General features: G+C 39.0%; 2 protein-coding genes across 5 annotated transcripts in view; one reads left to right on the top strand and one right to left on the bottom strand.

Moving 5' to 3' along the window:
- armc9 (armadillo repeat containing 9) overlaps positions 1 to 8,747 on the bottom strand; it is a 28,037-nt gene extending 19,290 nt beyond the window's left edge. The window contains exons 1-12 of one of the 4 annotated variants that reach the window (XR_014622735.1): positions 8,555 to 8,747; positions 7,970 to 8,159; positions 7,655 to 7,780; positions 6,988 to 7,158; positions 6,514 to 6,669; positions 6,303 to 6,395; positions 5,009 to 5,033; positions 4,088 to 4,245; positions 3,646 to 3,744; positions 2,941 to 2,976; positions 449 to 483; positions 242 to 353 (exon numbers count right to left, since the gene is read on the bottom strand). Coding sequence is in view for 1 of the 4 variants with exons in the window: in XM_084354794.1 (XP_084210920.1) it covers positions 242 to 353; positions 449 to 483; positions 2,941 to 2,976; positions 3,646 to 3,744; positions 4,088 to 4,245; positions 5,009 to 5,033; positions 6,303 to 6,395; positions 6,514 to 6,669; positions 6,988 to 7,158; positions 7,655 to 7,780; positions 7,970 to 8,159; positions 8,555 to 8,676 (1,323 nt within the window). In the remaining 3 variants the exon portion in view is untranslated. The remainder of the gene's footprint in view (positions 1 to 241; positions 354 to 448; positions 484 to 2,940; positions 2,977 to 3,645; positions 3,745 to 4,087; positions 4,246 to 5,008; positions 5,034 to 6,302; positions 6,396 to 6,513; positions 6,670 to 6,987; positions 7,159 to 7,654; positions 7,781 to 7,969; positions 8,160 to 8,554) is intronic. The other 3 variants (XR_014622737.1, XM_084354794.1, XR_014622736.1) reach the window with 3 other exon arrangements.
- A 92-nt stretch (positions 8,748 to 8,839) lies between these two features.
- polr2h (RNA polymerase II, I and III subunit H) lies at positions 8,840 to 12,733 on the top strand. Its single transcript, XM_084354795.1, has 6 exons — positions 8,840 to 9,164; positions 10,037 to 10,128; positions 10,963 to 11,046; positions 11,450 to 11,543; positions 11,776 to 11,859; positions 12,283 to 12,733. The coding sequence occupies exons 2-6, from the start codon at positions 10,056 to 10,058 to the stop codon at positions 12,398 to 12,400; spliced, it is 453 nt and encodes a 150-aa protein (XP_084210921.1). The 5' UTR covers positions 8,840 to 9,164; positions 10,037 to 10,055; the 3' UTR covers positions 12,401 to 12,733.
- Positions 12,734 to 14,063: the final 1,330 nt, after the last annotated feature.

Below are 14,063 nucleotides of genomic sequence, written 5' to 3'. Positions count from 1 at the left end.
GCAAAGTGAATAGGTGCAGTGCTTTCCTCTCTTTCATGCTCACAAACTGCTGTACTAAAAGCTGCCTTTGCTAAGACAGCAAACATTTGCTAGATTAACAAAGAATAAAAATACGTAAATATCACATTTGCTAAAGACTGAACAAGGGCAGTAGTGATCCTCATGAAAATATTACAAGATGCAAATCTGACAGGGGAGAAGGAGAATAGCAAATTATTAATACAAGAATATAAATGCTCACCCAGCACAGTGCCTGAAGTAGCAGGGACCTCAGTCTGTCTGGGCCTTCAACCAGGTCTTTCTTCAGCTTTTCATAGTCTAGTGAGGGCAGCATTGGCACCTCCTTGGGTCTCCTGGACATGAATAAAAAAAACATGTTACCCATATTATAATGGCACATATCAAACTGTAAAGATTATCAGAAAAACTTTGGAAATGTAAGACTTACTGCGGTGCAATGGATGCTCGTAGCATCGAGGACGCCTGGAAGAGAGATACATTGAAGAAGGAAGAAAAACAAGGAGCAGAGTGTTTACAGAATCTGATTGTTTCAGACTATATTCATCATATTCCTACTTGAAAGTGTGTAAAACATCACCCATGCGACTGTTCACCTTCTATCATCCTTACTATCTGGTTAGATACTGTCTAAATAAGTCATTAGTGGTTCTTGGTTGGACATGCATACATCATGCTTGTGGTAAATGCTGATTCCTCAGACAAACAGTACTGTTTGGCGCATACCGCCCATGCAGTCAGTGACAAGTAGGCAAAGATAATACAGCAACTAAAAAAGTACCAGAGAGGGCAGGTTAGTGTGAAACAGCCATCCCTTCATTTGTTATACCTCAGTGTACTTGAACTATAGGCTAGCATTTTGTTGTTTTCAAAAGAAAAAAGGAAATTGATGCCCGTGACCAGAGTAATATAATAATATATCATTGTGATGGTGGTGTGGGGGTGTGGAGGAAGGAGGAAAAAACTAATTATTAGTGTTTTCTACTATTGAAAGGAGATTTTGAGCCTTGAAATCCAATCTGAAGTCTGGGTGGTTCGAGCTATAGCAGGAGCAGTGTAAGGTCAGGGGAGTGATCCGTGTTGTCTGTGGTATCGGGTGGTTTGGCCACATTTTTGCTTTGGTGTGCAGCAGGTTCATACGGAAGGAGAACAGTGATACTTGGATTCCTTCCCAAATTCCCTTCTCTCTAAACATTTCAGCTGCGCTGAAGAACACTGAAGGGCGAGGGGACATGTTTCCCTGAGATATTTGTTACAGGGGCTCCCGCACAAATAGTGAGGTCAAACTAAATGATTTATCCGGAACAATGGCAGGAGGAAAAACTACACCAAGTTACAATTTAATACAAATTTTGATTTTAAGGGCACATTTACTCTCAGATTTCAGCTACATAATGCAAAGGCTTGACCTGAATACTCTGACAATGCACAGTTTACATAAGAGATACCTTTATCACCCCTTTAGTGTGTCTTCTCACCATTTACTCTTTTATGACCAGGAGACAACAGCTGAAGGCCATCTATTGTTGAGGTTATTGTCCATGCAGACAGCTCTGCATAGACAATCCCCCTGCAGCAAGTTAAACCACAGTGGGGGTAGGAAAAAGTAATCTGTATGTGCCATCTTTAAAAGCATAAAGGGTTGGATAATTGTGGTCAATTATGGATTTATGTTGCAGGAAGCAGGACAGTTGCTTGTTTATATAAAGGAAAATATGATCTCAGGTGTCAGATACGGAGAGAAATATTTTATCAGATTATCAGGAATTTTTAGTGTTGTCCTCCAGCTGCGTTGTTTCCCACACATAGACTTTACTTGGGTGGGCCGTCCAAGTATGTTTGGTGACCCATTTTAGCATTTTTCCTCCTTAATTTTATTTTTATCCGTCAGCCATCCGCGACTGATTAACTAGTCGACAATCGGCCCTCGCTCTTCACCTCCCTATTTAATGGAGGTCTCTAATGTTGTCGATGCACACAAGCTTGTTGTTGGTTGTTTCGATAGGCCACATAATTAACAAGAAGCTTCCTCCTCATGCAGATCACTTTCTGTTGTGAAAATGGAATCGGACGGATGAAAACATCCAATAAGCGAGGTGTGTTTTTTGGGCAACTTTATACAATATACTGCTGACGAAGGAAGTCAACAGAGCACACATACTAGGAGAGAGAAACAGAAAGACGAGGCAAGCCAGTGTGTGTGCATTAAGGTGAACAATTAAAGAAAGATACTAGCATGGAAGTGATCTAAATTGGCATTATTTTTTAATATGATGTGCGTTTAACTTGAGTGCCTGCTATTAATGAAACCATCACATTATATAAACCATTCTGGTTGCCTCTTTTCAAAGCACTGTAATTTAACCTACCCTGTTTGACAACCTGAGCGTGAGAGAAGTGCTTTTAGATCTAAGCGCTTTGTGTTGAACATTCTTGTCCCGTCACGGAGTCTTGTCTTTCAAAAACTGTACCATTAAACAAACAGTAAGGGGAGAAAGCTGAAACTGACAGCGTTTACTTTATAAAAAAAAAAAAAAAAAAAAGACAGATCGCTAATAAGGAGTGTTTAAGAGGAGGAACAATGCTTGCGGTCTTTCAGAACAAATACATTTAATCATGAGGTACGCCCTGAAAGAGATGCTCTTGTTTGGCTAAACAAGTGGCCTAACAAAAGAGGTCTTTTTTTACAACAAATGAGGGCATCATCCCTTCAAAGTAGGACAATCTAGTTGGAACCACAGGAAAATGCTAGGGAACATAGGCTGAATAAGAAGACAGGGTGTAGTAAAGGCGAGGGAGGCAGACATAAGGGCATGGTGAAGAGGTGGAGGAGGAAGAGGAGACACGGCGAGGCACAAGCAGGATGAGAAGTGGGCACCTGAGCGATGACAGGAAGTAAAGATGAAAACATAGGAAACTTACATAGCCATCATCATAGGGACTCATAGAGTAATAGCCCTTTGTGGACAAAAGCATCACACACGCAAAAACACAAACACACAGAAAGAAGCTGATCAGTTCAAAACAGAAGGAAACAAAATTTCACAAAGCAGAGTTCAATGCCACAATGAAGGCCACTAACAGTGAGCGTGATTGTCGAGGTTTTGAGTGTGGACAGTTTCTGTTTAGTCCCACTATAACGGCTATCAAACAGTGGCAAGAACAATATGAAAAGTTTCAACCATAAGGATCCTTTTTATTCTATTTGATATAATTAAAGTTACATTTCAAAAGTGGTTGATTCATTTCAGATTGAGTGAGCCACTGTGAACGGGGTTTGAAACTGGTCATTTCCTGCTCTCAGAGTTGTGTCCTGTGTATTAAGGTTTCAATAAGGCTAATTGTAAATACTGTATGTGTATTTGAGGAACACCAGGATCAAGTCACCACTTTCCAGGATGCGACATACAGGATTACTACAGGGCTTTAAGATGACCGTGCCATGTAGCCTCCCTTTGCAAACATCTTTTAAAAATCGTGTGCAATATATAGACTGTGGCTTCTATCAACAGTCCCAACATTTGTCATTTTTCCACGCTTGACCGGAGGGCTCGTGTTTAGTCATTGCTCTACCAGCGAGGTGTGAAGGAGAAAAGGGAGAAGAGAGAGGCGTGTGCTGTCACTCACAGTGCCAGGTCTGGTGAAGTCGGTGCTCTGCACAACGCTCTGTCTCATCTGACTGCTGAACAGGCGAACAAAAACACTCTGCAGGTACTCAGGGGAGATCTGCAAAAACACAACAGGTCCCCTGAGCTTTCAGATACTGTGTGTGTGTGTGTGTGTGTGTGTGTGTGTGGGACGGAGGAGCAAGGAAGCCTTTTTGTCTCCTAATAACATACTTCCATCTGTATTAGAAGTTTAGAGGTTCATTCAATTCAATGTGTATAAAAAGGGTTTTTGTTAGTGTTTGAACTTTACATATGCAAGTAACACCCTAACTAAACCACTCATCAGGTCACTTGTGTTGGCGTGTGTGCGTCTCTTTCTGTGTTACCCATATGTAGTGTGTACCTGTAACCTGTGTGTTAGAATGTCGTTGTTTGTCTGCACCACGATCAAGCCTACCTACCATTTTTCCGCTGACGGTGGCCTCCAATGAATCGACCAGCTCAGCAGTGATTCCAATCAGGCTTTGGTAGTCGGCCTTCATCTTGCTGAACTTCCGCACGAAGCTGGCGATGCGCCGGTCTGACTCGACCAGCTGGAGCTGTAACTGCTGTATGACCTCTGTGAAGTCACACAAACACACACATAAACAACATTCATATAATGGGTGACATTCTCTGTGGAACATATATAATATATAATTACGTATGTTATAATTAGAATATAACATATATCTATGTCTTTCATTTGAAATAGATACATAAATGGATGGATGTTTATAATTATTTTGAAAGATATTTTTTCACATTAAGTCTGCAAGTCAATGATTCACATGTTGATTCTATTTTTAACGGAACATTGAGTGATTATTAACCTTTATTTCCAGGCATGCTTATTAATAACTGCAGCAATGACATTATTTATTTGACAAAGCTTCCCATTATAGCTTCTTTTCCTGTATTTATGACAAGCAGTCACATACTCACAACACATTAACAGTTTTGGTTCAGTAAAATGAGTCTGGACAAACTGGACACACAAGAGACACCTATGACCTTGGTGATCTACATGACCAAAGTTGTGTAATAATAAGACATTGTCACTTGCTTTGAAACCTTCATCTAGATATTTTTCCACCACTGTTAAGCAGTAAGCAGGTGTGGTGCCTGAAGATTTCAGCAGGTGGGAAGCTTTTATTTCTTTCTTAAAATGGATACAAGAGAAATGAAAGCCAAACATCAAGCACCTCATCGAGAAACTGACACTGACCAGCACAAGTTGTCACACAGGCAGTCTGCAGTTATATTTTCACATGATAGACATAATTTGACTGATGGACAGATCGGAATCTGCGAAAGGTTGATTATTTAAAAGGGATATTTACCTTTAGTACTCCTTCCTCCCTCCTTCTGCATGACGCATGTTAAAGAATACACACTGGCACTCAATTGAACACTCAATAAAACATTTTTAATGTATTTCTTTTCTTTTTCCAATGCTCTCATCCATGACATAAGACAAACACAGAGTATCTTATACATCCTGCTTGGAGCAGGCAAATTTGTCACAAGGATAATCCTTTTCATTGTCTGATGAGATATATGCGTCAGTATGGGATCAATACTAGTTTGTTTTAAAGGGAGGGATTGACGTATTTCATAAAACCCTTGCGTAAGCAAACATAGCTCTCATTCAGTGCGGTTAAATAGACAAACGTGGCCAGGCCACTCCACCAATAGTAAATTTTCATGTATTTTTATGTTTGTTGTATTAGCTGCCAAAAGTACTGCCCACTGAAGTGTTTGCACATTGAAAGATTACATATGTTAGTTAACCTCGCTCCTTTATGTTTTATAGGCAGATTTCCTCTGGTCAGCCCTTGGGATGATGTTGGTCTGTATGCTTTGATCGTTGGCCAGCAGGGACAGGTTTAGTTTCTTGAATGTGCAATGAGGATAGTCAATCCAGTGGGTTTCCAGTAAAAGCAACAATACTTGTTCTCCTTCACTTACCTTTCGACTCTGAAGGAGCTAGGGTGAGTTAGTATCAGATAGGGTCCCACCATATTCAAACACAACCATTTATAAATGCAAATCAGACAGGATTTGTTTGCAGGATATGAAACGACCAGGTCTGGGCAACAGTCTGACTGCTAATGAATTCTTTAGTCACCTACAGAAAGGCTTTCTCTTTGAGATTTCAGTGTGCAGCTCAGCCAGAAGACAGAATAGAAATCACTTTGTACTTAGCCTTTGTTAGACCCCTGAGTTGTCCCCCTCTAGATTTAGTTGTGTTTTTCCTAACTAGCTGATTTATTATTTTAAAGCCAATTCCTGGAAACATGGGTCTCCTTTGATGAGTCTACACAACTTTTAGTTAATGTAATGCAGTTGTGTAAGCCACCTCTGTGAGGAATGCCAGATGCCGTATGAACACAGTTCATCACAATTTAGTAGAATAACATTGCCAAATATCCAATTTAATGGCGGTGTAAGAAGTTGATTTCAGCATTCCATAGATAAAAGTAGACGAAAGTTATATTTCCACTACAACTATTAAGCTGTGTGTCATTTGTTTCGGCACTGTTGGATTTGCATAAAAACCTGTTAGATTTGCTTTTCATATCACATTACTGGGAACAGCAAAATTACATGTGAACAAGTCACAATAAAGGATACGTATAAATTCAGCAGCCTTGGGGTGTTGGACGGCTTCAGTGTCACTGACAGAAACTGCTCCAGCTTATCCCTCAACTGCGGTATCCAGGAATCCTAAACATACATGTCGTAGTTTGGAAGAAAATATGGTCAATGTTCAATCTGAAGGTGATGCTGTGTAATGATGGTGCATAATAACCAATAAGGTAATGTTCTGTAATTAGCTGAGCACCTGGAAAAGATCTTTGAAGGATGGGTGGATAGTGGGGTTGGGAACAAAAGGCAAGGCATAGTAAGGCAGAAACGTTGTGGTCTGGCTCAGTGCTGCTCCCCGAGTCTCCAGGTACTGCTTAAAGTGGGAAATCCTCTCCTCAAACTCAGCTCGGTCCTAAAGACAGATTCAGGTTTTCCAGGGAATAATCCATGACAAGTCAATGACAGAAATTCAGTTAAAAACACTATTGCTTGCACACATTCGGTTCAATTATATAAGTGTGTCTTTAGCCTTCTACCACCACTGAAAACTGATTAACTTTACTTTACACTGAGAAAAAGCCTGTAGCACAGCTTAGTGGACATTTTGAAGAATAGCACATAATGATATTCAGCTATGTGTAACAGAATGGTTTGAAGACATAGTTGGATTTTGTTTGCAGATAATCTAAAAAAAAAAGGAAAAACAAACAAAAAAAATGGATCCACATACATGTCTACCAGGGTGCCTCCTCAGTGGGTAGATGGTGAAGTGGATGTGAAGGTAGAACTCCAGGCTCTGGGCCTCAGTGTCCGTGTTTTTGACCTCTGAAGGAATATTGTCTGTCCACAGTTCAAAGAACACTTTGTGGTCTCCATCATCAAAAGAGCTGAGGAGGTCTTTCTAGAAAAGTCAGAGTTAAAGATTAGTGAGTTGGAGGAAAACAAGAACTCTGGAAAGAGGTCATCTACCAGCAAGAACAATTTTCTAGTTTTTATGATTGTTTCACAAACATATCACACAATGGTGATTAATACACAATAACGCAGACAGGACTTGAAAAAGACTGAGAAAGTTAAGAGATAGGATCAATAATACATATAACTAGCAAAGCCTAAATTTAGAAAAAAATATTCTTTAAAACGTGAATTTGCCAATCTTGACTCTCAACTGGAACAGTCCCTTAAGGACCACACCATAGTTTCATAATAACAAATATGAATACTAAAAGCATAGGCTAATATTCCTCAGGCTGCAACAACTGCATGGTAATAATTAGCAATGTTTGGTCAAATACATTTCACTTTTCACCTCTCTCGTTGCCCATCCCCAGATGTCACCACCACAAATAATCAACAAACGTGCAGAAACATCAGATTTTAAGAACTGTATCAATTACCTGAATGACACGAGTCTTCGAGTCCCTGAGCGTACTTCCTTGAGGCTTTGAGACAAGCTTGCCTTTGTTTTTGCACTCCTTATCAAAACTGTGAACAGTCTCTTCAAAATCCTCAAACTTAAGGTACTGCAAAAGACATAAAAAACAAGTGGCGTTAAGTCCACCTTAACCGATGCAGAATGAAGCTCTGACTTAATCATCCAAGTTAAACAACTTGTACATCTCTTGTCTTGACAAATCTCTTTACTGAAGTGTTTGTGCTCATTCTGATCTGCATATTGCTCTGTTTGCATGCTCAAAATTTTAATTTGTTACCTCCTTGATCATCCCAAGAAGATCGGCTTCAGTTGCCAAGATGTCCCCCATCTTGGCTGCCTCCCTGGAGCTCATGTGAGTGCCTAAAACCTTTAAAACACCTACTGACAGACTTCTGTATTCATTAAATAGCGTCTGTATATCCAGCAGGCATTCTGCACAGCCTGCAAGGATGGGACAGTACATGGCACTTTAAATAGTCACATTAGAAAGTGTAGTTCTCGAATATATTTATTACAAATGGCTTTCGTTTTAATGAGGTTCAATATACAGTCAGTCGTTGTGTTTCAGAGTCTAATATTCAGGTAAAACTGCAATGCAGAGGTTTTAATGCAAATTATAGTAATATTCATCACCAAATAACATAAACATCTCATTTTACTGGCATTTTAAACCACAGCGTGATCAGATGAGATCGTTTTTGGTTTTGAATTTTAACATATCTCCAACAATCTAGCTAACGATCAACTTCAGCGACAACATCAATTCATGCAAAAATGTGGGAAGCTAGCAGCAGCGGTTAGCTGACAAGCTAATCAGACAGCGTTATCCGACGTTAAGAGAGGATATAAGCATAATTCTCACCTTATTCGCACATCATTTAGTAGGTAAATTCGTGCTTGCAACGCTTTCAACGTATTCATCCGCAAGAAAAACTTATATAATCCATTTTCGGCTGGGCTTATAGGCTTCACTTGCGCTGACATCAGCTAGCTAGCCATTAGGTAGCAACCGTACACAGACAGGACGCTAAAACACCTAGCAACCAAATGGATGAGAGATGCAAGCTGGAAAGCAGAGGCAAATGTCGTAAATACTGACAACACAGTCCACTTTTCGTATAACATCCAGTTTGTTTCAAATTAGGTTATGTCTTCTCGAAACTAGCGAGAGACTATTGTGCTTTTCATTTAGAAATAGTTAATATTGCACGGTCTCTCGTGAATTCAGCTTATAAACAGCATCAACATTTTTAGAACAACTAGTAACGTTATTTTCGACCGGAAGCAGTTTGCGTGTCAAAGGTTGAGCACATTGTTCCGCGGCGGTACAGTTTGTCTCACGTAGTAATGAATGAAGTTTAGCTCGAAAAAGATATCTAGTGTAAAAGCACACCTTAAACACAAAGCCACAAAGAGAAAGCGGGACTGCGGCGTTATTCTGCGCACTATATAAGGACTTCGTCATATTTGAGGTAAGCTTGGGGAGTTTTGTGCATAACATGCTAAAGCTAACAGCTAGCCTGAATTGGAGACACTGCCGAAGTTGTAGTTAACACTATGACAGGACCTTATAATTTTGGCTAATGCTAATTCAGCTATGCAAGCTAACTTGTGAAGTTAACATCAAGTAAGAGTATTTAGTGCCCATTATTTATTTCTATTTAAGTTATACGTGCCCAGCGAGAGTTGATTGTAATGTTCCACATGGACTGAATTGTAGTGGTAGCCTGTGAAACAGGGCAGTGTGGGATCTGGATAAACACCAAGCATTCACTATAAGCCCAGGATTTACCATACTGTATAGATATAAATAGAAACTTTGACACAGTGTTGTGAAATATACAGTGAAACGTTAAGCAACCCTTTCATCTTGCTAATAGTTATTTAAAGTTCTGCATCTTTTAGTTTGATGTAGATGGTAACTTGTGCAGGTTATCTAGGGCAGGTTCTCACAAGCATCGCATTTCCTTAAATCATTAAGCCTATAATGCATTAAAAATAAAAACTTGATCATAACAGTTAGATATGATCTTCTGTTATCTCTCTATCAGTTCGTCTCTGCTGATGAATGTGTATTTTCAGTGTGCTGTCATATCAGTCCTTTCTGCATCACATAAGAGGGGCTTCCTCTAATCATGACAGGTGTTAAATTATTTCACCTGGCAAAAAAAATAGCCTATAAAAGTTTTGACTTTAAAAAACCTGCAGACATTGTGTTTGTAAAATCACACTTTCCCTCATCACCAGATAACGTGTGAGCATGTTGTTAGTCAGAAGCTTCCTTGGCATGTATATTTGTTTGTTTTGCCAACCTAATAATATCTCTTATCTTTTCCTTTCCAAGTGCATAGACCAGGACAAAGATGGCTGGAATTCTGTTTGAGGATATCTTTGACGTAAAGGACATCGATCCTGATGGCAAGAAGTTTGACAGAGGTGTGTGAATAGTATATTCCTTGTATATTATATGCTGACAAGGCAAGGCAAGTTTATTAGTATAGCACAATTCAGACACAAGGCAACGCAAAGTGCTTTACAGGGGCTTAAAAGTACATTAAAATACATTAAAAACAAGTAGGAATACATCAAGAAACAAAACATTAAAACAAGCTAAGAAATAGGAAAGTAGGCTAAAACAGAATAGGTTTAAAAGAGACAAGACTAAAAAATAGTCACAGTGCAGTTCAAAGCCTTGAAGTTGCTTCAGTGAAAGGCTGTGGCAAACAGAAAGGTCTTCAGCCTGGATTTAAAAGAGGTGATAGTTGGAGCAGACCTGCAGTTTCCTGGGAGTTTGTTCCAGATATGTGGTACATAATAACTGAACGCTGCTTCTCCATGTTTAGTTTTGACTCTAGGGACTGAAAGCAGACCTGTACCTGACGACCTCAGAGGTCTGGATGGTTCATAACGTAGCAGCAGACCAGAAATGTATTTTCGCCTGAAACCATTCAGTGCTTTATAAACCAACAGCAGGATTTTGAAATGAAATCTTTGACAGACAGGAAGCCAGTGTAAAGATCTGAGAACTGGATTGATGTGATCTACCTTTTTGTTTGTTGCTGACAGACACCTTGATCTTTTTTATCAAATATGACATGACCCATAAATCATAAATAAAGTGTAAGACTGAGATGTTTTTCCTTTTGTCTTTCTCTCCATTTTCACTTGGTTTCTATCTTGTATTCAGTGCTGTTTTCAATTACAGTTCTCAATTTAAAACTGCAGATGAACTCATCCAAACTGTACTGTTTGTTTACTGTTTTGCTACAGTGTCTCGTCTACATTGTGAAAGTGAATCTTTTAAGATGGACCTCATCTTGGATGTGAACATTCAGATCTATCCTGTTGATCTTGGTAAGTGACAATCTTTTTATCGGTGTTGATAGTTAATGAGTTAAGGATTGGAAGTCATGTATTGATTGTTTTTAACGTAGTAGTCGTATTCTCAGTTCAGTTTGTTTACAATGTGATCTGAGCAAATCGGTTAATTTTTCATATGTCATCAAGGTAAATTTCGACTCTTAAATGTAAAGCAGTCTTTCTATTTTTTGACATGAGGGTCACATATTTGCTTGGCAACACTCACCTCCATCCTCACTGTTAAACTTTTGTTTACAAACTCTGGCTTTCATCAAGTGAGCAATGTAAAGCTAAACAATAAAATCAAAAGACAAAATCACAAAGATACATTACTAACCCAAGAGCTCTAAGCTCATAATATAAACCTACTTTGTTTGCATCTGTTCATTTCATTAAGGTGACAAGTTCAGACTGGTTATAGCCAGCACGTTATATGAAGATGGAACACCGGATGACGGAGAGTACAATCCTCAGGATGACCGGCCATCAAGGTAAAACATTGGTATAATTGCTTTTGGTATATTTGTGCACGTAGCATTATCATGCAAATATTATTGTAATATATAGCATAAAAACAAATACAATTCAGTGGACAATATATAAATAAATAAAGTATATAATATCATTTGTGTGCACATTTTTAGTGTGATTGTCTCCTTCTGTACGCAGTATTTTTTGCTGGTTCAAATTTGTATTCACGTTGATCTTTGTTTACATTTCTAGAGCGGACCAGTTCGATTATGTGATGTACGGAAAAGTTTACAAGATTGAGGGTGACGAGACTTCAACAGAAGCAGCCACACGCCTGTGAGTGATGTAACTCAGTTTAAATGAAGCTTTGAAGTAATTTCTTCATAAATCACTTATCATCAGCTTAAATATGTTAATATGACTTAGCAAAATAAACCTTTTGCAACAAGTAGCACCACAGTTGTTATTAATACATTATTAGTGCAGCAATGGGATCCTTTTTAATGAGTTCCTTCCCCAATGATTGTTAATGATTTGATCAAAAAATTGTGGGATGGGATGTGTGTGAACCTATTTCGGCTTCTCAAGGGGGGCATGACAGAAAATGATTGAGCACCACTGTGTGAGTCATTAACATGTTCTTACAAAAGTCTGTAAGATAAGGAGATGTAATTATCATAATGTCATCAATTTTGGTCTCCGTACTCTCTCTCATTTGTTACCTTTAATCACATTGTGTTGATGTGCTCCTTCTTTCAGCTCTGCCTATGTGTCTTACGGTGGCCTCCTCATGAGGCTGCAGGGAGACGCCAACAACCTTCACGGCTTTGAGGTGGACTCCAGAGTCTACCTTCTCATGAAGAAACTGGCCTTCTAAAACCCAACTCTGTTCCCCTACTTAGCCTGGTTTTTCCACTGCCACAGTCACAGCCATGCTGAACTGCATCCTGAGATCATTCATTTTCCCAAGTTTGGTGCAGAGGCCCATCTCCAAGAGCAACTCACGGACAGAATTCATTGATTTTGAGGAAAATATGTTTAGTTTTTTATTATCGTAGTTATAAAATGTTTCTTCTAAGGAGATGGACTACAGACTAAAGACTGTGATATTTGCTGCAACCTCAATCTGCTGGCAAACTGTAAATAAAGATTTCTTTTATACAAAATGATTCTCAGACGTAAGTCACATTGGATCATACTTTAATTATAATTTGTGTTGGCATTCTTTCATTCTATCTATTAGTTAATCTTTTATCTTATTTGTGTTTTCTTCCAACCACGTGCCTAAGAAACAGCATGGGTGCTCTTTCAGACATGTTGAATAAGGTTTTACTTTACTTGTTATCAGCAAGAATAAACAGTCTATTTGTGACACTGTTTCACAATATTTGGACTACAGGCTATAGGGCAGAAGAAGGTTTTTATAAAGAAACTGGTGCTTGGGAAAGACTATACATCATCAAATTTATATTAATTCTGAACATGAATTATTGCAGTATTTAGACATTTATTCCTACAGCCAACAAATAAAGATAAACCACGTCTGGTAGATATGTAATCCAGAAGGCTTTGGACTGACAAAACAGCTTTGAAAAGTTGCATTTAAAACAATGGAACAGTCAGTGTCATCTCTTTAGAAATGGGCTCATTTAAGGGATTGTGTGGCCTTCCTACATTTCAAGTGAAAACTGCTTACAATGAGGGTGATCAATCCAGAGTAACTGGAACATTGTATCCCAGGTGCTTGAGTTGTTTGACTTTTGGGGCTGGAATTTCAGAGAACTGTTCTTTTAAAGCTCAAGTCAAAAGTTGGGAATAAAGCTTACAATCAAAATCAGCTTTGAAATCAATACTCTACAGCTATAATCCTTGTGTACAGTCCTCAGAGTGATTAGCGGCTACCTAATTTGGTCTTCAGTACTCTTTTTTTTTTTCCCCTCTAAACCTGGCTTGCACACTTTAATTAACCTCATCAAACAGATTCTAGCTACTTGAAACACTGGAAGTTGAGATGTTGACTGGGTATTCTGGGAAGTTAAAATACTTTTCTCCCAGCTCACAGGTGAGACTTTATTAGCCAGCACGCCACGGGCAACAGTTTTATACTTGCTTGGATGGCAGCAAAACTATAATGTGGACACTCAGGAGACAGAAAATTGAATTAAGGGTGAAGAGGCAGCTTTTGTTTGCAGCACAGGCTTCTCAATGTCAGTGGTAATAGATGTCACAGGATGTGAACTCTGCAAATGACTCATACAGACTCGTGCAAGCCTGAGTCCAGGCTTTGGAATCTGCCCACTCCACAGAGCTGGTTCTGACACTCTGGATATGTAAACTGTGTAACAAGTTGTTAATTCTGTCTGATGTCAGGGACGATTCGGTATGTGCATGGGAAGCTTGAAATACATTTCAATGTACTGATGCTGCAGAATCAGCTTGTAGCCTTCAGAAAAGAAGTTGTTGTCGTGAGTACCAAAACAAGTAATTCTAAGAATGCACAGTATATGTTGGGACCACTGGATTTGAGTGGTATACAGTAG

This window comes from Pagrus pagrus, assembly GCF_965226575.1.
Source record: "Pagrus pagrus genome assembly, chromosome: 6".
Classification (NCBI taxonomy): Eukaryota; Metazoa; Chordata; class Actinopteri; order Spariformes; family Sparidae; genus Pagrus; species Pagrus pagrus.
The sequence above is the reverse complement of the archived record's forward strand: the minus strand, read 5'-3'. Positions and strand labels throughout refer to the sequence as shown.